Below are 23965 nucleotides of genomic sequence, written 5' to 3'. Positions count from 1 at the left end.
GTGTGTCTTCTGTTTTCTGTTTCGTAAAATTGAAAGGGATAGCTGTTGTGCTGCGCAGCCCCCAGCAGTTACTCACTCGCTCCTTTAAGCCCCCAGGGCCTTTGGGAGGCGGGGGCACACCATCACCCTGCCCAGAGCAGGACCGCAGTCAGGCGCCACGGGCTGGAGGCTGGTGGGGTGCAGGTCTGGGTGCCGGGCCCACAGGCTGGGGCGCCAGGCTGTTGAAGGACACTGAGTGGCCCCTTCTTGGCCAGGCCTTGGACACAGCAGCCCCTCTGGGGAGTCGCAGGTGGGCGGAAGGCCCGTCGAGGGGCAGGAGCAGGTGGGCCCTGCAGCCTGTCAGAGCAAAGCATCTCTGCCCCCCGCGCGGGGGCGCCAGGCGTCTTTCCTGGCGTGGGAGGTATGGAGTTAGGTTACAGTGTCTGTGAGGGACAGTGGCCAGTCTGGTGACGCTGGTCCGTCCTCGCACATGGGGCATCTGCCGCCCCTGCGCACACCTCTGCTGTGCCACGCTTGGGCGTGTGGAGCGCCGAGCCATAGTGACTCTCTGTTCTCTCTTTGGGGCTCTCTGGAAAGGAAAAAGAACTTTCACTTTGACTTTGCCCTCAGGTACCGCTGTCTTGGGGTTGCCCCCCTCTGTCCCTAGGCTGGTCTTTAGGGTTGTTTAGCAGTGTCAGCAGGTGGGGGCACCTCCCCAAGGGCCACCAGACTCCCTCCCCTCTGCGGCTTTTCCCCTGGGGTCAGGACAGGCAGCACAGGCCCGCAGGGTCCTGGCTGAGTCAGGAGGGCAGCCACAGCACGGCCCCCCCACAGCCACCCCATCCCCACCATGGAGCCTGCCCGCACTCTGGACCCTGTGGCAGCGCCCTGCAGGCTGGAGGTCAGGCACGCGGGCCTCCTCTGCCCTCTTTGGTCTGTGGTTGTGGGTTACAGAGAGGCAGGACTCTGCTCCTCAGTGTGTTTCTGAAGCCCCAGGTGGCACAACCTCTTGGGGCAGAGTAGAGGCCTGGGGCCACAGTGCGGGTGGCTTGGCCCCCTGTGAGCAGCTTGACTAGCCCTGCTCAGGCCTGATGGCCCTGGGAAGCCAGCACTAAGCTGATGCAACCCTAACGGGGGGACGTTCAGGCAAGGGAGGCTGGGAGCTTGTGCAGGGCGCTCGGAGCCTGCCCCTCCCACTAGCAGGGGCTTCCTTGGCACAGCTCTGTGGCTTGTCTGCACAGGCCAGACCCCCGAAGTCACCCCTGAGGTGGCTCTCCTCTCTGAAAACCTGTATGTTGAGAGTCAAATCCCGGATGCCCCCAGAGCAGCCTCTCCCGCTGGGGGCCCCTTCCTGCCCCAGCATCCTGCTCTGTCACTGCTCTGGGCCTCGGGTTCTTTGCCCTTACAGGACCCCCACCCAAGGGAGGATCGTTGGGTCCCAGGTTGCCCCTTGCTGGGCCTTAGAACAGATCAGAAGAGGGGGAGTCTGAGCCCCTACAGCTGTCCTGCTAAACAAGCCTTCTTGGGCGAGAGAAAGACCAGTCCCACTGCGTTCTGCGGACCCCCAGCCGGCCCTTGGGCCTGTGACGGCTGCGCTTTGCTGCAGCAGCTTTTCTCCCCCACGGTCAGTTCCTCTGAGCAGCAAGTGGGGCTTTCAGAGACCCTGACCCTCCTCCCTTGCCCCCCGCCCCCGCCTCCGCATTACAGCGGTGACACCGGCGCCCGGGGGTGGGGTGAGGGCTCCAAATGCTTGGGATAAAGGTGGCCCCGTGTGTCAGCCATTCTCGGGGCCCAGGGCCAGGAGGTCAGCAGGTCAGCCTTTGCCAGATGTGATAGAGAGCAGCCTTCTGTGCGGGAGGCCCAGGAGAGGTGAGTAGTGTGCACAGCCCTCCTGGGCCTCTTTGGCCCGGGCCCCCCGAGAGCCCCTGTAGGGAGGATCCTGTCTGCACAGCACCCAGTCCTCAGCCTGACATCAGACCTGAGGTTAGACCCCATTGCTGGTCGCTGCCCACCTCCTGGGTGCAGCCCAGGCAGCTTCCTCGGGTGCTGGGAGAGGATGCCCAGTGCCCCCACGTCCTGGCCCATGTGGATCACACCCCTGACGTTTGGGGGCTCGCTTCGCACCTGCTGCCTCGTGCAGGTCTCACGAGCCGGACCCCGGGCCCTTACGACGGTGTGAGCCTTATTAGCTCTGGCCGCCACCTCTGCCCACGACTTGGGTGCTCTCTGCATCCAGGGTTCAGGCTGAGGGCCTCGTTAGCAAGCCGGTGTCACCCCTGTCATGCCGGGCACGGGCACGTGTTGAGAGCTGAGTGTTGTCTGCATGGCCCAGAGACATGGCTTGGCTTCGAGAGTTCCTGTGCACCCCGTGTTGTGGCGCTGCCCGAGTCCCAGCCCTTGAGGCCCTCGTCTGCCTCCCTGTGTGCCTTGTGGGGAGGGTAACAGGCAGCCCTCTCTCCGGGTTGGGACCCCCCATGGGCCAGAGACCCCACTAAGGCCTCGCTGCAGAAGCGGGCCTGGACCCAGGATCGGGACCGTTCTGTTACTTGACCTGATGGATGGGGGATGTTTTCTTTTCCACCTCTCCTGCTTTTAGCTGGAAGAGGACGGCTAAGAATGTGGTCATTTCCACAGGACAGACCGAATCTATGGGTTCTTTCAGGCAGATGTCGGCCAGGTCTTCTGCAGGGGTGGGACGGGCTGCTGGGCAGAGGCTGTGGGTCCCGGGAGCTGGCACCCAGAGGGCACGTCCTGCAGCAGCTCCCTGTGCGGCACGCACAGGTCTGTCTGCAGGGGTCACTCTCTGATGTCAGGCTCTGTGGTCTGCGGAAATGGAACAAGAAACGGAGCTGGGAGGTGGGCTTTAGCCACGTGGACACCACCAACCTGAGGGGCTGCGGAGGGAGCTCACCTCTGTTCTCTGAGTCAGCAGGAGGGACAGAGGCCTAGGAGTGGCCCTGCTCTGGGGACCTTCCCCAAGGCTGAGAAGGAGGTGCTCTTCCGGCCAGGGGTGGGGCCTCGGCCTGAGTCCCGCAGAGAGCCCCCTGGGCTGTAGCCCAGACCTCGGCAGAGACCCGTCAGTGGGCAGCCTGCCGCAGGGCCAGCCCTGGCCTGGGCCTCATGCTTCTGCACTGTCCCCACCCCTTCAGAGGGCCCCTGGGCTCTGCCCTCACCGTGGATTGGGCTGTAACGGCCGTTTTAGGGAGGTTGCAGTTCTGAGGAAAGTTGTGCAGAGCTGAGTCCAGACAGCAGCTCCATGGCCACCACTGCAGCAGCATGGCCCAGAGGCCTTGGTCTCTTCTGGGCTATTCTGGGGGTGTTGTTCTCTCAGAGCATGGCATGTGTGCCCCTCACTGAGGCCAAAGGCCTGGGGACAGTCCCGCCTTTCTAGTCAGTAGTGGGCACCAACTACTCAGACTATATGGGAGAAACCTCCATGCCCTGGCTTTGAGGCAGTCCCCTCAGTCACTGGAGACCAGACTGTTCCCTGGGGGCCCCAGAGGCATGCCAAGCAAGTCCTTCTCTGGGCTAAGTAGGGAACCTAGGTCTGCAGGGCGGGCAGCAAGGCGGGTGGGCAGGGCTGGCATGGAGAGCAAACCACTTGGACCTCATGCTCCCCAGGGCTCCCCTGGCCTCTTGGCCTTGGGTGGGCACAGAAAGAAAGGTGTAGGTCCCTGTGTGCCACTGGGGGGAGGGGCGTGGCTGGGATTCCCGGGCTGCCCCCCAGCTGGCAGTGTGCCCACCTTGATGTGGGAGCCTGCCCCTACAGGAGGCTGTGACTGTGTCTTCCTTGCTCTTAGCCCTGATGAGGAGTCCTCTCAGAAGTTCATCCCCTTCGTCGGGGTGAGTACTGCGTGCTGGGCTGTGCCCTGTGGGCGGCATGTGGCTCCGCCTGCTCGGGGACCTGTTGACCTAAAGGGCTGCCGCAGCCATTCTACATTAATTTGAACATTCCAGAACATCTTCACCACTTGGAGTTGAGGGCCCTTCAGCTGTCTCCCATGTCACAGCTCATTGTTCTCTTCCTGTGCTGAATGGGGTTGCGTCCAGGGGTTGCCAGGGCCCCAGCTCTGCGGGGAGTGGGTGTATGCAGGCAGGCAGCCACCTGCCATGCCGTCCTCAGCACCCACCGAGCATCGCACCAGTGTCAGACCAGCTCTGCAGGTGGCGCTTGGCCGGCAGAGCCTCAGGACGGGCCCTTCCCAGGGTGAGGCAGAGGAGGCCCCTGTCCTTTAGGGGCTGTGGGACAGGAGGGGGTACGTCCTGTGCTGCCTGCTCAGGGGACACGGCCTGTGAACGGGAGCTTCACCTTTCTCCCACTAATGAGGGTGAAGGGCTGCTCCATGCCAGCCAGCCGCTGTGGCCCCCCTGGCCCCATGTTTGCACAGCCTCTAGTGGCCTCTAGTGGAGGTGTCTGCTGCCCAAGCTGTAAGGTGACCTGGAAGATGGGGCCACCAGTCAAGGCAGGTCCTCTGGCCCTGGTTCGCCCTGGTCAGGCATTCGGGTGGCAGCTGGCCTTCCTGGCGAGTGGTGGGGGGAGGATTAGTCTAGAGCAGCTGCCCCATGGAAGTTTATGTAGAGACAGCCACAAGCCCCTTGTGACACAAAGTGCCACCATGTGACCAAAGCACGAGTTAGAGTGAGTCCCTTTAACTTTAGAAAGCACCCGTCTGGCTCGGCACGGGTCTAGGCCCCTGACAGTCCGCCCAAGGCTCTGGAGCAGCAGCTGCCTGGACCAGGCACCTTGTGTGGCCTGTTAGCTGGGCAGGCTCCTCACTGACATTCGGACCTGGCCAGGCACAAGGCCTTTGGTGCACTGATGGCCAGGCTGTGGGACCTGAGAGGCTGAGTCCGGGAGAGGCCCTGCTGGAGGCCTGGAGGCTGCGTGCACGGGAACACCAGGTGCAGCCACACGCCAGGCCAGGGGCGGGCTGGCAGCCGTGCACCTCGTGGGGCCTGTGCCTCCCTCGTGGGGGTGCAGGATGGCCACGGAGCATGCTGTGCCTTGGAGTCCCCCAAACGCCCCCTCAGAGGGAGGGCCCCTTGGCCCGGCCTGGTCGTGGCCGACCATCCGGGCAGTGGCTGCCCCGAGCTTGCCTCTGCCGCACAGACTGGGGGGACTAGGACCCAGCTCCGCCCAGCAGCTCCTGTGGCGGGGGGGCGTGGCAGGCAGGCGGCAGTGTGAAAACGGTCCTGCCTGGGTCTGGGCCGTGGCATGCCGGGTGGTATGGCTGGCCGTCACCCCACCTCTGATGCAGCTCATGTCCTGCCTTCCAGGTGGTGAAGGTTGGAATAGTGGAACCGTCGTCAGCCACATCAGGTGACTCCATCCTCCCACCTTTGGGGCCGGGATGCAGGCAGGGCAGGGGCAGCCCCAGAGCCTTGGCAGGGCCCAGGGGCAGAACCGCATGCTCACGGGGAAGGGCGACCGCTTTGTGCCACGCGTTCCGTCATGCCTTGCGTGATATTTCCGCTTCCTGAAGACTGGGTCACCCCCACTACGGGCACAGCAGCGCCTCCTACAACACCCTCCCCAGCCCATGGGGCTGCCCAGCCTCCCTGCTGCATCCCGGGACAGAGCAGCAGGGGGTTCAGCGCTGCCCCTAACTCCTCAGGTGACTCAGATGACGCAGCCCCCTCGGGCTCTGGTGCGCTCTCATCCACCCCACCGTCCACATCCCCTGCGGCCAAGGAAGCCTCCCCCACCCCGCCTTCCTCCCCGTCGGTGAGCGCAGGCCTGTCTTCCCCCAGGTAAGCACAGCCATGTGGGCTGGGCTCCCCCTTTATTGCCTAGGTGCCCCCACCCCTGACCCTTGACCCTAGACACACTGCCCATCCAACTCAAGTTCCCCTGGGGACTCAGGTTAGGGGACACCAGCTCTTATGGTGGCTGACCGCCCCACAGGTCCAAGCTGGGTCTGGCTGGAAGGTGGGTTCAGAGCCTCAGGGAGGGAATGGGCATGCTTGGACAAGGGTGCCCAGGACATGGGGCGGGTACAGGTCCTGGTGTGGCTTCAGAGGCAGGGGACAGCCTGGTGTCTCTCCCAGCCCCCACCATGGGGGCCAGAAACTACACAGTCAGTAGATGGGGGTGTTCTGCACAGACAAGGGTCTTGGGAACTCAGATGTGGTAGACAGCATGTGGGGTGGTCAGCAGCCCTCTGGGCCACCCTCAGGTTTCATGGGAACTTACCCTGCAAAGCTGGGGGGTCATCACAGCCGAGTGGGCCATGAGGTCACAGGGCTGCGCCTCTGAAAAGGCTGGTTGACCTTGGCCCTCCAGACTCAAGGGGCAGCTTGGGAGAGCAGGTGGGTGGCAGGCCTAGGCACTCCAGGTCGGCCCTGGCATCATGCCCATGTGAGCACCTGGGGTCAGCCCTGCACACCATGCCCAGAGTTGGGCAGCACAGGGCACCCGCTGGCACCTCCGTGCCTGTGCTGGCCCAGGGACGCCACTGTCGCCGCCGAGGACGGAGGAATGAGCTGCCCTCTGCTTTCACAGCCAGGGCCTCGGTGCCGAGCTGATGGGGCTGCAGGTGGACTACTGGACGGCGGCCCAGCCTGCAGACAGGAAGAGGGATGCGGAGAAGAAGGACTTGCCTGCCGCCAAAAACACGCTCAAGTGCACCTTCCGGTCTCTCCAGGTCAGCAGGCTGCCCAGCAGTGGTGAGGCTGCAGCCACGCCCACCATGTCCATGACTGTGGTCACCAAGGAGAAGAACAAGAAGGGTGAGGTGGGGGGACAGGGTGGCTGTCGGGACAGCGGGGGTGGGGCCCCACGGGTCTGGGGGCTGCGCGTGACCAGAGCCCTGTGCAGAGGCCTCCTGGTGCGTGGGAGGGCAGGCGGCGGCCACAGCGGCAAGTGGGCTGTCTCAGCGGCCCGAGGACCGAGGGGCAGCAGTGGACTGACGCACGGCCCCCCCTCCTCCTAGTGATGTTTCTGCCCAAGAAAACCAAGGACAAGGACGTGGAGTCCAAGAGCCAGTGCATCGAGGGCATCAGCCGTCTGATCTGCACGGCCAAGCACCAGCAGAACATGCTTCGGGGTGAGTGCCCGCGGGGGCCCCTCGACTCAGGAGGCCCCCAGGCCAGCTGTCCTTCCTTCAGCAGGGAGCCCCTGAGGAGTCAGGCCCTTGCAGGACACTGCCGGCTCTGTGTGTGACACGCAGAAGGGACCCAGGGCAAACCCGGGCTGCTTTTAGAGCCACCTCAGGAAATGCTTTAGTTTGGCTGCAAAATGCATCTTACATACTTTGGTTAAGGCACTTATACGCATGGGATAGCTTTCAAATTGAGAAATAATTTCTCCATCCTCTTTTGGTCTTTTAAAAGATTGGTTTTTATAGAAAATACTCTGTAGGTAATTGATTCAGAACATGGAGCTCGAGAGGGTTTGCTCTTTGCATGCACGCCTGACGTCCTCGGCGGGTGAGAACCACCATGCCTTCCTCCGGCAGTTTTCCAGCTCCAGTGGAGGGTGTTTTAAACCTGCTGTGCAGAGCCGTGGGAGGGGTGGGGGCAGTCTGGCCTCAGTGGGTGGCTCAGACCCCGGAGGGGCAGTGGCAGTGGGGGATCCCTGGGGGGTGTCAGGCCCCTTCAGCCTTGCCCTGTGGCCTGGAGGGCAGGCGGGTCAGGCAGTCTTGTCCCCGCAGTCCTCATCGACGGCGTGGAGTGGAACGACGTCAAGTTCTTCCAGCTCGCGGCCCAGTGGTCCTCCCACGTCAAGCACTTCCCCATCTGCACCTTCGGACACTCCAAGCCCACCTTCTAGCCCCGCCTGTCGGGGCCACCGCAGCCCTGCCTGCAGCCCTGTGGGCCGAGTGCCGGGGCCCAGCTGCTTTCTGTTAACATTTCAGTTCACTACAGACGCAGACTCTTAAAACACAGAGAGAAATGGTCTTAAGTATGACTGTGCTCACAGCCTGGGAACTAATGGGGAGCTTCCCCCTGGAGGCCCGTTGACTGCTCCGCTTCTTAACCAGAACGTGCTGGCTGGGTGGCCAGGTGGGCTGCGTGCAGCTGGAGGATCCTGGAAGGTGTGCCCCCCCGGCGAGAAGGGTTCTCATCTTCGTGTCCTGTCCTTCCTGAAAGCCAGGACTCTGCGTCCTCAGGGAGCCGGGGGCAGGCGGGTGGCTGCACAGACCAACAGGCTGCCTGTGTGCCCAGGCGCAGAGCTGGGGGGCCAGAGCCAGAGGCCAGCCTCCAGAGCACAGAGGCCGGCCGGCCCCACCTGGGGCCCCAGCCACCTACCAGCCCAGAGGTGCCCCAGCACCGCCCACGCGTGGTCCCTATAAACTCCAGCCTCACAGGGCAGAAGAGGCTTTTAGTAGCAGATATTTTTAACGCTGTTAAATACATGTTATAATGTAGCTGCCAAACAGACATTGCTCTTCTGATGTCCCTGCGCCCCTCAGGGCTGGGGCAGAGCCAGCCCCCAACACCGGTCTCGCCCCACAGCGTGCTCCCACCACTGTTGGAGACACCACCACGCTCCTGCAAGCTGTCCCTGCCCTGAGTTCAGCAAGCACGGTGGCCTCCACAGGCACCCCAGCCTGCTCGGCCGCCTCCCCTGCTGCCAGCCCACCTTCTGGCTGTGGCGTGCGTGGGCCAAGTGACCCAGGGTTTTGTGTAACCCAAGCACCACTGTGGCCAGTGAATGCCCAGGCAGGGCGGCCTGACCGCAGGGGCCAGGACCACTGGAGCTATGGTTGCAGCCTGGAGGACCCCTCGGGCCAAGGGCCCGGCCACTCGGCCAAGCTCCTGAGTGAGGTTTAGGTTTGGGTCCCGCCCTGGGTGGCAGTCCTGCCCTCCGCCTTCCCGGGTAGCAGGAGGTGGGGTCCTCCCCAGTCCTGCTGCTCCCACAACCCCACAGCCCGGTCCCCACAGGAAGAGCCCTCCAGCTCTCGCAGCTGGGACCCTGGGACCCTGCCGGCCCACCCCGAGGGCTGTGCTCTTGGTTTCCTAAGGCCCTACTCGGGAAACAGTGCCAGACACGGGACAGGCTGCAGACCGCTCCCATTCTTCCAGAGGACGGGCCTCTGGCAGTCCATGGCACAGGGGTGCAAGATGTCCCACTTTTCTTACCCGTGACCTTCCTGCTTCCCTCCTCCCCCAGGTAAAGGGACGGGTCCGAATGTTCACGGTCACAGGCCCTAGGTGAGTTGGTGGACAGGACCAGGACATGACCTTGGGTTTGGCCCCCACTTGGATACCTGCAGGCAAAGTGCTGGGCAGAGGGCTGCTCCCAAGAGCCCTTTTCACTGAAATTTGCCCCCTCTGACAGCACCTGGGACCTGGCTTGGAAGGAACTGAGGTAGGGTGCCGGCCACAGAGCAGGCCTGCCCGTGGCTTCTATTTGAAGGGAGCCGTGGACCCCTGAGGGTCCTGCCCTCACCACTGAGACCTCATCTGCTCACTTTTTCAGAGGTCACGTTCGACAGGAGCAGGTGCTGGTGAGGCACCGGACTCAGCCTTCCAGCTGCAGGGCAGGCTTCAGAGAAACACCCAGGGGCTCCCCTGCCCCTCCTGGCTGAGGGCCCCCCCTTTTCTGGGTCCTCTTCTGCCCACTTCTGTGGCTGTGTCCTCACATTGTGCAGAGGACCCAGTGCCTCCACCCTGTGCCTGGGCCTGCAGAGCCCGCTGTGGTCTGTCCTCTGCCTGAGTGCTGTGGGGCCCACACACCACACCCTCCCTGGGCCACACCTTGCTCAGGGACTCGGGCTGCACGTACCCCTGTGCCTCAGTTTCCCCATCAGCTAAACGGGAATGGTCACATTTCCTCTGCCTACCTCATGGAGCTCTTGTGAGGATACATGTAGAAGCACTTTGTCCCTCAAAGGAAGAGGACACAGAAGCCAAAGCCATCTGACTGCGCGGGTGTGGCTGTGAGCACAGCGGGATGGGGGGCGTGAGCTGTGTGGGCCCCAGACAGCAGCGCACAGGACAGGAGCGGCCCCTCGGCAGCAGTTCTCAGCCCACTGGTTAACCAGAGGTAACTAGCACTCAAGCCACCAGTTACCATCAGGCAAGGCCAGGCTCCCCCGCCAGCCGGGCTGCTGCAGTCCAGCATGGTGCGGGCAGGCACTGCCCTTGCCTGGGCCTGGTAAGGGGCAGCCCCTTCCTTGCAGCCAGGCTCACTGCTTGCTCCCTCCCGTGACCCCCGGCTAGTGTCATGAGTGTCATGGCCGCACCTCGGAAAGAAAACCCCCTGGGCCCAGCCGGGGTCTGTGGGGCAGAATGGCCAAGGCCGACCTTGCTGCACTGTCCTCGCTTCCCGACGGCCCTTCGTGGGTCTGGCCTTTTGCCCAGAACAGATTCCTCCTTAGACCAGGCCGCCTTGCTCTGAGGGCCAGCGGCCTGTTCTCTGACCTCCTCCCCAGACCTGGCCTTCCCTCCGTGGGGATGTCCCTGGGCGGTCTGCAAGAGCCCGAGGGCTGGGCTCGATGGCAGGCCAAGGGCCGCCACGGTACCGGTCTGCAGACTCCATCCATCCCGTTAATGGCGCAGTTTGGTTTCTAGGATGTACGCGTTGCTTTTTGTTTTTGTTTTTTTTTTTAACAGAATTAATGTAAGCCTTTTTGGGGAGCAGATTCTAATCTGTCACGAATGTGACCACGTGGACTATTTCAAGGTGCTGATGCAACACTAATAAACCTGGGGAGCACCCCCAGGCCCTCCTCCGCCTGCCGTGTGGTTCCTCGGGGCGGCCTCGGTCCCCCCTCACCCCGCCTCGGTCTGTTCAGACGCCGGCGCCGCTCCCAGTACCCCGGGGGAAACGGCGCGCCGCCGGGAGGGCGCTGCTGGGGCGGCGGGCGGGAGACCGGGAGTCGGGGTCCAGGAGGTCAGGCCCAAGCTCCAACCTGCCCTTCGGAAGCCCCCGGAGCGGGGCGGGGCTAGAGCTCGGGGAGGGCAGGAGCAGCAGCACGGGCCACGGGCCAGGCACGGATCTGGGCCAGGCGACGGGGTCCGGAGCGGAAGCGGCGGGGCGGGGCCTGCCGGACGGAAGCGGCGGGGGGCGGGGCTCCGGGTCGGCCAGAACCGCTGCGGGGGGCGGGGCCTGCCGGACGGAAGCTGCGAGGGGCGGGGCCCCGGGCCGGCCAGAGCCGCTGCGGGCTCGCTCCCATCCCGCAGGCCGCCGCCCGTCCAGCCCCTGCCCTGGCCCGCAGACCCCGCGGAGTGGAGGGGGCTTCCTCGCCTCCTGTCGGCTCGCAGCCAGGGCCTAGGGTGTGGCCGGCTGCGCGCAGGTGAGGTCACCGGGGCCGGGAGGAGGGACGGGGCTTGCTAGGGCCTCCGTTCTACCGGTAGGCGGCAGGGTCCTCAGCAGGCGTACAGGTGAGAGCCAAGGGCACGTGGCCCCAGAGCTGGAGCCAGGGTGGGCGGCCTGGGCGCCGGGAGAGGAGACAGCGGTGCAGCGGCTGCTCCAGCCTGGAGTGACCAGGCGGAGAAAACTGGCAGCAAGAGCTGGGGGACCCAGCCACCCAGTGGTGGCTTGTTGGGGCCCACCCGGCACGTCGGCCCAGCGGCTGGGAGGTGTGCCACCCAAAGTCTGACACTGCCTCCATCTGCCCAAGGGTCCCAGGTAACCGTGGGGACACAGATGACCTCGGGGCTGTTTCCCCAGAGGTACAGACAGGCAGCTCCCGGGTGAAGACGGCCAGCAGGAAGCAGTTGGTTAAGGTCCCTTCGGGGAAGAAGCTGGCACCACAGCTGTCGCAGCACAGCCCCGCGCTGAGCCCTACCACGGCCAGGGGCCAGCCCGGTGCCCAGAGCAGCGGCCAGCAGGCACTGCAGACTCAGGACTGGGTAAGCTGACAGCTGCTGCGGCCTCCTCCAGCCCACAGGACCCCAAGAGCTGGCTTTGGAGGTGGCTGGTCAGGGTGTCTTGCAGAAAGGGCCCTCGGGAGGGCTGAACGGCCCCTGACCGGAGCAGGCGCTGGGGCAGAGGCACAGAGAGTACCAGCCCCCTTTCTGGGACCCTGGGGCTGGTACCAGGGTGGCTCACACCCATCCTGCCTCCCGGGATCGTACTGTCTGTCCTGCCAATGGGTTTCAGCCCCGGGCAAGTTCGCTATGGATTCACTGTGACCAAAGGAATCGACAGCAAAACGTTCTTGGGGGGGGGGTGAAAGGGTTTATTACTTGCTTGCTGTCCGGCGGTAGGTGGAGCTCTAGCGTCTCTGCCTCCGCCCAGAGCACTGGGCTGAGCTCTCTGTATAGCGCAGCGATAGCTCATCGCCTACAGGTGTGGAAGCGGCAGCCCAGCAACAGGCCCGTTACAGCATCAGGTGGTTTAAGTTCAGTGAGGATCCTGGCCGTAGGAACCCCAACTTGCCCGCGGTCTGCCTCTGGTGGGCACTCCAGAGGGGCCCTGTGAGGCCAGGAGGATGGGTCTGCCTCAGTCCTCCCAGCACCCCAAACCTGGGCCACTCCAAGAGGGTGGCCCCAAGTCCAGGGAGCTCTGCCCCACAGCAGGGACGGTGCCCTGCTGAGCAGGTAGGTATGTGGTCAGCAGTAGTTACCAAAGGCTTGACCGAGATATTCTAAGAGGCCTTACCTGTGGCAGCCCTAGACTGAAGGCTCCCCCTGCCTCACCCCCACGCCAGACAGGTGAGCAGCTCTGTGTCCACGGCCGTGAGAGTGGGTGGGGCACCGCTGCTCCACCCCAAGGGACGCTTCATGAGCAAAGGGAGCTAGACCCTCGGTTCTGTATGGTTCTGTGGGAGGGCGGGGTCAGGCCAGACAGATCCAGGCTGTGACAAGCTGGTACACGTGGTGCTAGCCACGGGCCAGCTCAGCATGCGGGAGCACTAAGCTGTGCCCTTGGGCGGGTCTGAGTGCATTCCCCTTGGTCAAAAATCTGCATAGGTTTCCCCACTGCCAGGGAAAGCAATCACTGAGTCACCTCCTCACTTCCAAGGATGTCAAGTAGAAAGCCCCACAGGAAATGAACCTCAGTTGCCTGCTGTGGGCACTATATGCCTCCCAGCTGTGCCCTCTGCCCAAATACCTGTGAGGAGCCTTTGAGGGTTTTGGGGAGACCAAACCAGCAGACCCTTGGCTTCTGTGAGGTTGACATCTCAGGACAGGCATTGTAGACATGAATTTTGCACAGGTGTGTCACCTGTTGGGGTGAGGGCTCCTTGGGAGGAGGGCTGCAGCACAGCGGCCGTCCTGGCCAGGCGGTGGGGACCGGGAGCAGCATTGACAGACCACGTTCTCCCACAGGGACGGGGACACTGGGCGGCTCTTGCACAGGGGCGCTCCCAGCAGCGGGCAGGCGGCTGTGGGCAAGGGATGAGTTGGCAGAGCATCAGCATCGGCTCTCAGCTGTGTGTGGGAGGTGGTGGAGGCAAGGTGCTGCCCCGGCCACCAGGCCCCAGTCCACACCTGTTGCTAATCTACTCTTAGTGCCTTCATTAAATATGAATTCACAGTCTAGAGCACCAAACATTTGAAGAAATCTGTATCGTGAAGGAGAGCAAAACACTTAGGAAGACAGGAGCCAGAGATGCATTGCCCCACGGTGACCTGCGCCATCTAGGAGGAATCAGCCCGTGCGGCCAGATGCGAGACTCAGAACTCGAGCACTGGGGAGGAGCTGAACGGTGTTCTTGGAAAAGGGTTAGCAGCCCAGAGGGTTTTCCCAGGCGCTTCATCATTCAGTGTCACAACAATAAAAATACTGAAAGCTTGTATTCTATTCCAGTAGGGCGAACTGGTCAAGTGGGAAAATAAGAGTAGGTTCAGCCTTAGCATGTATGAATTCATATCGCAAAGTCGCAATTATCAAAACAGTAATGTCCTGGCTGGTGATGATGCATCAACAACAGAACCAAAGAGAAAACTAAAAATTGACCCAGATGCCTACAGACACTTAATGTAGGAAGAAGATGTTGTCTCGAATCAGTAGGGGGAAAGATTGGCTTTTTGATGAGTCGCACAGTTGCACCGGGCAACATGTGCTGTCTCGGAGAAAGGAAGTTGTAGCCATACCTCTCACTGAATACCAGCATAAACTCCAAATGTGTAAAAGGTTTAAATGTAAAAAAATAAAGCCATAAAAGTACTAGAAGAAAGCCTGGGTAGATTCTGTTATAACTGTGCAACAGGGGCAGCCTGTCTAAACAAGTCTCAAAGACTGGAAACCATAAAAGAATATATGAGTACATTTAACCACCCGTGAGAAACGAGTAAACTTGCACTGAGGCAAAATACACACCATGAGCGAAGTCAGAGATGACTGACAGGGGTGCCCAGACCACACGGGGTGGGGGGGGGGGACAGTCTTTTCAATGAATGGTGCAGGGGAAACTGGATATCCGCATGCAGGAAATGAACCTCGACTCTTACCTGACATTGTATATGGAAGTTAACCTAAGTAAGTCAACAGACACAAACATAAGACTTAAAATTGCAACACTCCTGAAAGAAAGAGGAAAAGCTTCATGACATTGAGTTTCACAATGATCGCTTGGATATGACACCAATGTAACAGGCAACAGAAACAAAAATAGGTAATTTGGCATCAAAATGAAAACTTGATGATCCAAAGACGCTATTGACTGAATAAAAAAAGCCAATCCAGGGAATGGAACAAAATATTTGCATATCACATTTGATAAGAGATTAATATCCACAATATGTAGAACTTCTAAAAACAACAAAAATAACCTGAATCAAAAATGGGGAAAGGACTTGAATAGACATTTCTCTAAATAAGATGCCCAAGTGCATGAAAAGGTGCCTACCATCATTAGTCATAGGATAATGTAAGTCAAAACCATAGTAAGATACCACTTCACACCTGCTAGGATGGCCAGAATAAAAGAAAAACAAAGTGGTGGTGGCCCTGGTGCTCCAGCAGCTGACCCTTCAGGGCTTGGGCAGTCTGGACTGGACACCCTGGGGCAGCTGGGGCCAGTAGCTCCCACTGAAAACAGAGATGAATACGACCTGCCTTCCTGCCCCCAACACAGAGGCAAGGTGTCATCAATGTGCAGAGACCAGCACGTGGGACATAGGACACCCCTGCATGGCACAGCAAGTCCCCAGAAAGCCGTGCACTGAAAGGAAACCCCTATTTGGTGTCAGGGAAAGAAATGGTTCCACAAAAATGTGCAAGGCAGGAGGATATGGGTGTCGGCTCGGGTGTGGGGAGCAGGGCCAGCACCCCCTGCTGGTGGGAGGGTCCGCGGCCTGCCGGCAGGTGGTGCCCTGAGGTGAGATCCCCACAGCCAGGGAAAGCAATCACTGAGTCACCTCCTCACCTCCAAGGATGTCAAGTAGAAGGCAAAGGGAAGCGATTTACTGCCACTTGTATTTTCTGCCCTGCGGCACGGATGGCCTGCAGGTGACGGCACTTTATGTTGTGTATGGCTGGGTGGAGGCAGGAGCTGGGAACAATGAGTCCTTGTTGATCATGTTCATTCCTGGGGGAAACAGTGTGAAGCAAATGCGGCATTGTTTGTTTTGGATAGTGAGTTCCTGAATTTCAAATATATTTTTAAAGGAAAATTTTATCCATGTTGTCACTGTGCTCAGTTTGAAGCTCAGTGCTCAGTGCATGCCTAAGGCCATGCTGGGTGGGACAGATCCCCACCGGCAGGCTCTGAGGGGCAGGCCCGTGGGCCTGTAGGTGGCTGCAGGGGCCCTCCTGGGGGGTGGGCACAGCCTTTCTCCACCTGCAGTGGCCTGTGTGTGCCCCAAACATGGCTGAGGCCATAGGATGGGTCGCAACATCTGGAGGCTCAAAGGCACCTGCCAGTTGAGTTTGGAAATAGCTAAGGCATAAATTTACAGCAATTCCATAAGAAATGACCAAAGTCACAATCGCAGTGGATTTAACATACACTTCTCAGAAGAAAATGATCAAGCAGCAAAATAAAGAAATAAAGAGCTAATAGATTTGAGGAACACAAGTACCAACAAGTTTGATTGACTGGGTACTTAGGGGTCGAACACCAGAGGCAGAGAATTGCCCTTTCCATCTGTTGGATTTTAGGGAGTCAGTGAATAAAACACCCTTCCCCCTCCTAAAACCCTGCAACAAAGGTGTTTGGGAGGCAGACCCCACCAGGACAGGGACCCAAGAGAAGCAGGGGCGGCCAGGTGCGGAAGGGAGAAGTGGGTGGCCACATGGTGGCCACCATCAGTCACAGCTGCCGCTGTCGGACTGTGTCCAGCAGGCCTCCCCCTGCCCACGGGGCCCTGAGCAGCGCTGTGGCTCCTCCGCCCCATGTGAACCTGTGGGCCCCAAGACGGAGGAAATAGGTGCAGGGGGCAGAAGACCTCCAGAATATCAGAATGAGACCCTCGGGAAAGGAAGAGAAAACATTCCCTGCACATGACACGGAAAGGATTCTGTTTTTTAATAAGGAAGATGCAGAAAATAAAAAGTTCTTAATAAATAAACCGAATTTAAATCTTTGGTGGAATGGTTAGAATATAAAATTGAAGTATCCTGGAAAATAGAAGCGAAAGACAAAGAAATGGGAAGTGGGAGAAAAGATGAGAAACCTAGAGGAACCATCCAGAAAGAACTGTGAGCAGCTGATGAATGGAGACCATGATCAGAAAACCGAGCAAAGACCTGTTTCCACAGGGGCCCTTGAGGCCCAGCACAGGGCACGAGGGCCTTCTTCGTGAAGTCTCAGAGCCCTGCACATGGATGACCGAACTATGCCCAGGAAAGTGTATGGAGCGAACAGGCCGGGGTGGTGGTGGTGAGGGTCAACCAAGTGGGGCAGAGCCGACCATGCACAGCCCCGTGTCTTTCGCGTCGGACTCTGCTGCCAGCCTCCGCCAGCTCCTTCGGATCTGGAATTAGAGCGAGTGGACACCGCTCCATGCAGCAGCAAGGCCATCTGCTAGACCTACTCTTCAGTGAAAGAAGCAAGTGACAAAATAGCCTTGCACTATGGCTTCTCTTGTTTAGAAGCAAATAACACACAGAAGCAAACAATGTATTACTGAATGGTAAAAATATAATTTGAAAAACTAAACATGCTTTTTAAAATTTTACTTGGAAAATGAAGAAGTCAAACTGTCCCTGTTTGCAGATGACATGATATTGTACATAAAAACCCCTAAAAAATCCGCTCCAGAACTACTAGATCTAATATCTGAATTCAGCAAAGTTGTGGGATACAAAATTAATACCCAGAAATCTGTGGCTTTCCTATACACTAACAATGAACTAGCAGAAAGAGAAATCAGGAAAACAATTCCATTCATAATTGCATCAAAAAGAATAAAATACCTAGGAATAAACCTAACCAAGGAAGTGAAAGACCTATACCCTGAAAACTATAAGACACTCTTAAGAGAAATTAAAGAGGACACTAACAGATGGAAACTCATCCCATGCTCTTGGCTAGGAAGAATTAATATCGTCAAAATGGCCATCCTACCTAAAGCAATCTACAGATTCAATGCAATCCTTATCAGAATACCAGCAGCATTCTTCAATGAACTAGAGCAAATAGTTCTAAAATTCATATGGAACCACAAAAGACCCCGAATAGCCAAAGCAATCCTGAGAAGGAAGAATAAAGCTGGGGGATTACAGTCCCTGACTTCAAGCTCTACTACAAAGCCACAGTAATCAAGACAATTTGGTACTGGCACAAGAACAGACCCATAGACCAGTGGGACAGAATAGAGAGGCCAGATATAAACCCAAGCATATATGGTCAATTAATATATGATAAAGGAGCCATGGACATACAAGGGGGAAATGACAGCCTCTTGAACAGCTGGTGTTGGCAAAACTGGACAGCTACATGTAAGAGAATGAAACTGGATCACTGTCTAACTCCATACACAAAAGTAAACACAAAATGGATCAAAGACCTGAATGTAAGTCATGAAACCACAAAACTCTTAGAAAAAAACATAGGCAAAACTCTCTTAGACATAAACATGAACAACTTCTTCATGAACATATCTTCTCAGGCAAGGGAAACAAAATAAAAAATGAACACATGGGACTATATCAAGCTGAAAAGCTTCTGTACAGCAAAGGACACCATCAGCAGAACAAAAATGCATCCTACAGTATGGGAGAACATATTCATAAATGACAGATCCGATAAAGGGTTGACATCTAAAATATATAAAGAGCTCACTCACCTCAACACCCAAAAAGCAACCCATTAAAAAATGGGAAGAGGATATGAACAGACACTTCTCCAAAGAAGAAATTCAGATGGCCAACAGGCACATGAAAAGATGGTCCACATGGCTAATTATTAGGGAAATGCAAATTAAAACCACAATGAGGTATCACCTCACACCAGTAAGGATGGCCACCATCCAAAAGACAAACAACAGCAAATGTTGGCGAGGTTGTGGAGAAAGGGGAACCCTCCTACACTGCTGGTGGGAATGTAAATTAGTTCAACCATTGTGGAAAGCAGTATGGAGGTTCCTCAAAAAACTCAAAATAAAAATACCATTTGACCCAGGAATCCCACTCCTAGGTATTTACCCTAAGAATGCAGCAGCCCACTTTGAAAAAGACAGATGCACCCCTATGCTTATCGCAGCACTATTTACAATAGCCAAGAAATGGAAGCAACCTAAGTGTCCATCAGTAGATGAATGGATAAAGAAGATGTGGTACATATACACAATGGAATATTATTCAGCCATAAGAAGAAAACAGATCCTACCATTTGCAACAACATGGATGGAGCTAGAGGGTATTATGCTCAGTGAAATAAGCCAGGCGGAGAAAGACAAGTACCACATGATTTCACTCATATGTGGAGCATAAGAACAAAGGAAAAACTGAAGGAACAAAAATGCAGCAGAATCACAGAACCCAAGAATGGACTAACAGTTACCGAAAGGGAAAGGGACTGGGGAGGATGGGTGGGGAAAAGGGGGCATTACAATCAGCACACATAATGTAGCAGAGGGCACGGGGAAGGCAGTATATACAGAGAAGACAAGTAATGATCCTATAGCATCTTACTACGCTGATGGACAGTGACTATGGGGCATGTGGGGGGGACTTGGTGATGGGGGGAATCTAGTAATCACAATGTTGCTCATGTAATTGTATATTAATGATACCGAAATAAAATTAAATAACTAAATAACTAAAATGGTTGGCAACAACACCAAAGACAGTTGCTAATGCTGGTGCTCAAGAGGCTCCTGCCTGTTTTCCTCCAGGAGCCTTCGGGTTCCAGGGCTACAGTCACGTCATTGCTCTGTTTGGAATTCGTTTTTGCGTGTATGGTCCAGTGTTCACAGCACCACTTAACGGCTTTTCAAAGAACCAATTTGTGATAATTACCCACTGGTTTTTAATTTTGAATTATTCATAATCTTTCCTAATTCTGTCTTTAAACTTCCAGCAAATTTTTTTTTGCTGTTCTTCCCCTAGCTTCCTGACTTATTTGCTTCATCATTTGTTCTGGGGCTTTTTTCCTAATTTCCTAACATTGAAAGCTACAGACCATCCCCAGAGGACAGCTTTGGCCACCCTCCTGCTGCAGAGCGCCCTGCTTCCCCTGCTCATTTCTAAACAAGTTGGCATTCAGCCCCAGCTTCCCTTTTCACTGAGGAGTTGATCAGAAGGGTGACTTGTTGTCCCTCTGTTACTGACATCTAAGTGTGCGGCTTTGCGGGCACCGATTGCAGCCTGTGGGCCCTGTGGCAGCAAATCTGTTTGGCTGGCAGCCTGGCGCAGAGCCAGTGTGCATGACAGTCCCATTTGGCAAGCACGGTCCTCTGTGGGTCAGGGCCTGTGCATGCTCTGTGTCCATCAGATTACTGTTCTTAACGAAGTCCTTATTTTTTAAATTTCACCCACTTATTGACATGCAGGGCACACAAATTAGAGCCGGTCCTTGGCTCGCAGGCGCCCCTGCCCTGGGCCCTGCTTCCTGGCGCCACTCATGATGGCCTGCACTACTGTGGCTTGGGGCCCGGGTGTCAGGTCCCGGGGCCCCTCCCAGAGACTCAGGCCTCCCCCCGCATTGCACAGCTCTCACGTCACCCCGAGGGCTTTGGGGAACCTGTGCTCCTGGACTGCAGCTGAGCAGCAGGCTGGGGGTGCTGTTCTGAGCTGCCGTGGGGCTCTTCGGGGGTGGCGAATGCACCCTGCCACCCTCCTCACCTTTCTCTGGGATCACTAGCCTCTTCCAAACCTTCCTGTGGAGCGTCACTCTCCTCCTCCAAGGACCCAGCCCAGCAGGCAGCAGGGCGCTCGTTGTCCCCGCAGACCCCCACAGGCCCAGACCCTGGGCCCCCACGCCTCCTGGATGGGCTCACTCCCCCATTCTGGGCAGCGCCTCATCAGCAGCTGCCTCAGAAGGGCCAGCGGAGTTCCAGGTCTTAAAGGTATGAAAATGTCTTCATGGTGCCCGCACACTTGAGTGGTACTTAGGTTAGGTGAACGTTCTCAGTGGGAACCACTTTCTCTTGGGGTGTAAGGCATCGCTCATCGCCTCCCACGTCTAGTGCTGCCCGAGGCCCTGGACCATGCGCACTTCTGCCCTGCCCTGCGTGCTCTGCAGTTCTGTCTCTGGGCATCCTGAGGTTCAGCCTCCTCTGTCCCGGGCTGTGAAAGCCAACCAGGCCGCCCCCTCTGCAAGTCTGTGCCCTCACTGTTGTGCGTGAGCCCTGTCCGCCTGGGCACCGGCCCTTCACGGCTGGGGAGTGTTGGTGCGTATGTTTCTCCGTTCTCCCCTTCTGACGGTCGTGTTCATTGGATGGTGGACCTGCCGGGCTGATCCTCCAGTTTCCTCCTGTTTATTACCAGTTTCTAGATCTCGTGCTTTGCTGCCAGTCCTCCCATTATTAGTCAGCACTTGCCGTAATGATGCTCCGTAACAAACAGCTCCAAAAATTCCAGGACACAAATCAACAAACTTGTGTTTCTGCTCATGGGTCCGCAGTCAGCAGGGTTCCTGCTTCCCCCTCTCGAGCCTTCCTGCAGAGCGCTGTGCTCTAGCTGGAGGGCAGAGACGCAGGAGGCCACCTCATGCCCATGGGCTTTAGCGCATGTGCCCTGTCAGCATGGCCCAATGTCAACGGGGCAGGAAAGCAGCCTAGCGGAGGCTCTCTAATGTCACTTACTAAAGGGGAGGAGTGGGGTCCTGTGACTAGGAGAGAGTGGAGAATCGGGGGCAGCAGCTGGCTGCACCTTCCAGGAGTTCTCAGCTCTGACACTGCATTTTTAAGTGTAAAGAGCTCAGGCTTGTTCTCTGAATGGCCCCTTTTCATCACCCTCGTCTTGTCTTGTGGATGCATCATATCCAGGGGGCATTGACAGAGCGGGGGCAGGGGCGTGCTTTCTTCTGCTCCCTGTAATCCCTCTGAGTCCCTTCCTCCCTGGCCGGTGGTGTTTCATTTTTTGAGAAATGGGGAGTTCACATTGAGTTTGTGTTAATCCTCTGTTTTTAGCGTGGTACCCCCATGCCCTTGACACTTCAGAAAGGGACCTCCTGCCTTCCCCCAGGGAGGGGGCGGGATGGCCCCCTGGCTGGAGAGTCTCGGACGGGTCAAGGGGTTTTGCACAGACACTCACCCAGCAAGTTCATCCCAGGAGATGGGCGCCTGCACGGCTGCTGCCCCCCGCCTTTCCCAGTTGGAAGTCGCGCTCCCACCTCCTGCCCTGTGCTGCCTGCTCCCTTCCACGCCTCGCACCCTGCCCTCATGTCCTTAGGATCCTGAGCACTTTGGAGGGCTCTTTGTGGCTGACTTACAGTGGCTGACCTCTGGCCTTGCCTTTCCTGAGGTTGCCTATCCTCGGGCCTTCTGGGCTGTGCTCCATGGCTTAGGGGCGGCCCTGCTGGCCTGTCCAGGCACAAGCCAGGTGGGCCGCAGCCTCTGTGTAAGGACTTTGTGGTTCAGGGCTGCCCCTTGTCCAGCAAAGCGGAGCTGCCAGACCCTGCCCTGGGTGCCATACAGGGTGCTGCATGGTTGGAGCATCCCCTGCCGTGGGAGGGTGCAGAGGGGTGTGGGCCCGGGCTGGCCATGCCTGTGCTGACCTGTCCCTGTCCCTGTCCCTGCAGGTCAGGTGTGAACCGCCAGGGAGCAAGAACCTGAGCCACCACTGGAGCCTCGGCACTGAAGAGCGCCGGTGGCAGGCCCTGCTGGGCAACTGAGAGATGCTACACGCCACCAGGCCCCCTGCCCACTGCAGGGTGCGGGGGTGGTTGAGGGGACATGGGATTGGTGGGTGGGGGCAGGGGGTGGGGAATGATGGGGTCACAGGGTGGTGCCCCAGGAGGTGAGGCCTGGGGCACAGGAGCAGGGGCTGGGGCCCCTTCCCAGCCTCACTTCTCCCGCCCCGGCCCATTGCTTGACCCTGCCTCTTCTGTAGGACAGTGTGAGGATCGTGGCCCAGCTGGGGGTGCCAGCTCTCACATACAATGCGGGGATGCTGCCGTGGTTGGGAGCGGCCAGGGGCTGCAGAAGCCAGGGGGCACCGAACCCAGAGAGGCGTCCTGGGGGAGGTGGTGCCTCCCCGCCTCTGCACGGCGGGCTTGTTAGTGGCCAGAAACCGAGAAGGCAGCGTGGGCAGAGGCCTGTGGTGGGCGGGAGGAGCTGGCCCTGGGCCCACCTTGGTGTCTGCCCTAGTCTGGAAGTTGAGGGCAGGCGGGAGGGTTCTGAGCTGGCGGCAACAAGGCGGGGCTGCATTTTGGGGTGAGCAAGTGGGAGCAGGACTGGAAGTTGGAGGAGAGGGGTGGGGGCGATGCCAGGCCTCCAGGACAGCAGCCAGGGTGGGTGCCACGCCTGGGCTTGGTGATGACTGTCAGGGCCTGACCAGGTTTCTGTGTGGGGGCAGCTAGGGGGAGGGGGCTTTGGGCAAAATGCGGTGATCCTCTCCAGGCCCGGGGCAAGAGCCGGAGCCAGGCCCCCCACCTGGGTGCACCAGGCTCCATCCCTCCCAGAGCCCACTCCTGGGAGGCTGACATCCGGCCTGCTGCCTGACCCCCATGCCCCAGCCCAGTGGCACCCTCCATCCCTCCGTACCATGTCTCCCCCCCCCCCTCCTCCAGGAAGCCTTCCAAGATCACACAGCTAGGCAGCTCCCATTCTCTGGGGACCCTGAATCTAATTTTGTTCCTTCGTATTTCTGAGGATATTCAGAGTGGGTGGAGGGCCACGGGGATGGTGGGGTGGGGGTGAGGTTTAGGGCCCTGTGGGACACCATGAGCCCCCCACACCCCAGAGACCCTGATGATGGAGTGGGGGTGAGTGTCAAGGGCCAGAACTGGCTTTGGCCCAGTGCCACGCTGGGCAGGAAGGTGCCCCCTGCCACCTCCTGTGTTCACAGTCCAGAGTCGGAGGTGGAGTGTGAGCAGGACGGAGGTGACAAGTGTGTGAAGTTCTCTGCCATTTGGTGACGAAAGGACTCTGTGTCATCACTCGAGACACAGGTTCACGGGCTCACCTGCCAGCTCCTGGCCTTGCTGGGCACCTCGTCAGGCCAGAGTCTGATGGTAGTGGTCCTGGATGTGGGGATGGCCACCCCTCTACCCTCCACGTGGGGGCCTCCTTTCCACCAGGCCGCCTCCCTAGGGCTCAGGCCCCGAGCCGTGTCCTCAGCCGCCTCTGTGGTTTGGGGCGGCCACGGGGCCAGCCTGGCTGGGCGGGGAAGGAGCGCCGCCTCCCCGTGGGGACTGGCTCGGAGCCTGGGTCCTGCTGCAGGGAGCGCGGTGCCCGGGGACAGCGGCAGGGCCTGGTGAGGCTCTGCTGTCCCGCTGGCGTGTTGGTCTCTTTTCTAGGGCTGCCTGGGGAGCTGCCGCAGACGGTATTTTCAAGTCCTGCAGAAGTCTGAAACAGGGCTCCTGGGCCACGGTTGGTGGGTGGGGCTGCCTCCCTCTCTGGAGACTCCAGGGGAGAACCACGTCTGCCTTTCCAGTTTCCATAAGCGCCCACGTTCCTTGGCCGGGGCACCCCTCCATCTTCACAGCCAGCACCCTGGCGTCTTCCGACCCCGCGTCCGTGCTTCCGTCCTTGTCTC

General features: G+C 58.5%; 1 protein-coding gene across 11 annotated transcripts in view; it reads left to right on the top strand.

Moving 5' to 3' along the window:
* Window positions 1-10660, top strand: part of PACS2 (phosphofurin acidic cluster sorting protein 2) — a 58432-nt gene extending 47772 nt beyond the window's left edge. For 5 of the 11 annotated variants that reach the window (XM_036991643.2, XM_073241733.1, XM_073241730.1 and 2 more), the window contains exons 19-25: window positions 577-609; window positions 3780-3822; window positions 5257-5299; window positions 5595-5730; window positions 6482-6708; window positions 6912-7025; window positions 7632-10660. In XM_036991643.2, coding sequence (XP_036847538.1) covers window positions 577-609; window positions 3780-3822; window positions 5257-5299; window positions 5595-5730; window positions 6482-6708; window positions 6912-7025; window positions 7632-7750 — 715 coding nt within the window. In that variant the 3' untranslated portion in view covers window positions 7751-10660. Of the gene's footprint in view, window positions 1-576; window positions 610-1387; window positions 1604-3779; window positions 3823-5256; window positions 5300-5594; window positions 5731-6481; window positions 6709-6911; window positions 7026-7631 lie in introns of those variants that run through there. The other 6 variants (XM_036991647.2, XM_073241734.1, XM_073241732.1 and 3 more) reach the window with 4 other exon arrangements.
* The last annotated feature ends 13305 nt before the right edge of the window (window positions 10661-23965 follow it).

Source organism: Manis javanica, chromosome 8 (genome assembly GCF_040802235.1).
Source record: "Manis javanica isolate MJ-LG chromosome 8, MJ_LKY, whole genome shotgun sequence".
NCBI classification, from domain to species: domain Eukaryota; kingdom Metazoa; phylum Chordata; class Mammalia; order Pholidota; family Manidae; genus Manis; species Manis javanica.
The sequence above is the reverse complement of the archived record's forward strand: the minus strand, read 5'-3'. Positions and strand labels throughout refer to the sequence as shown.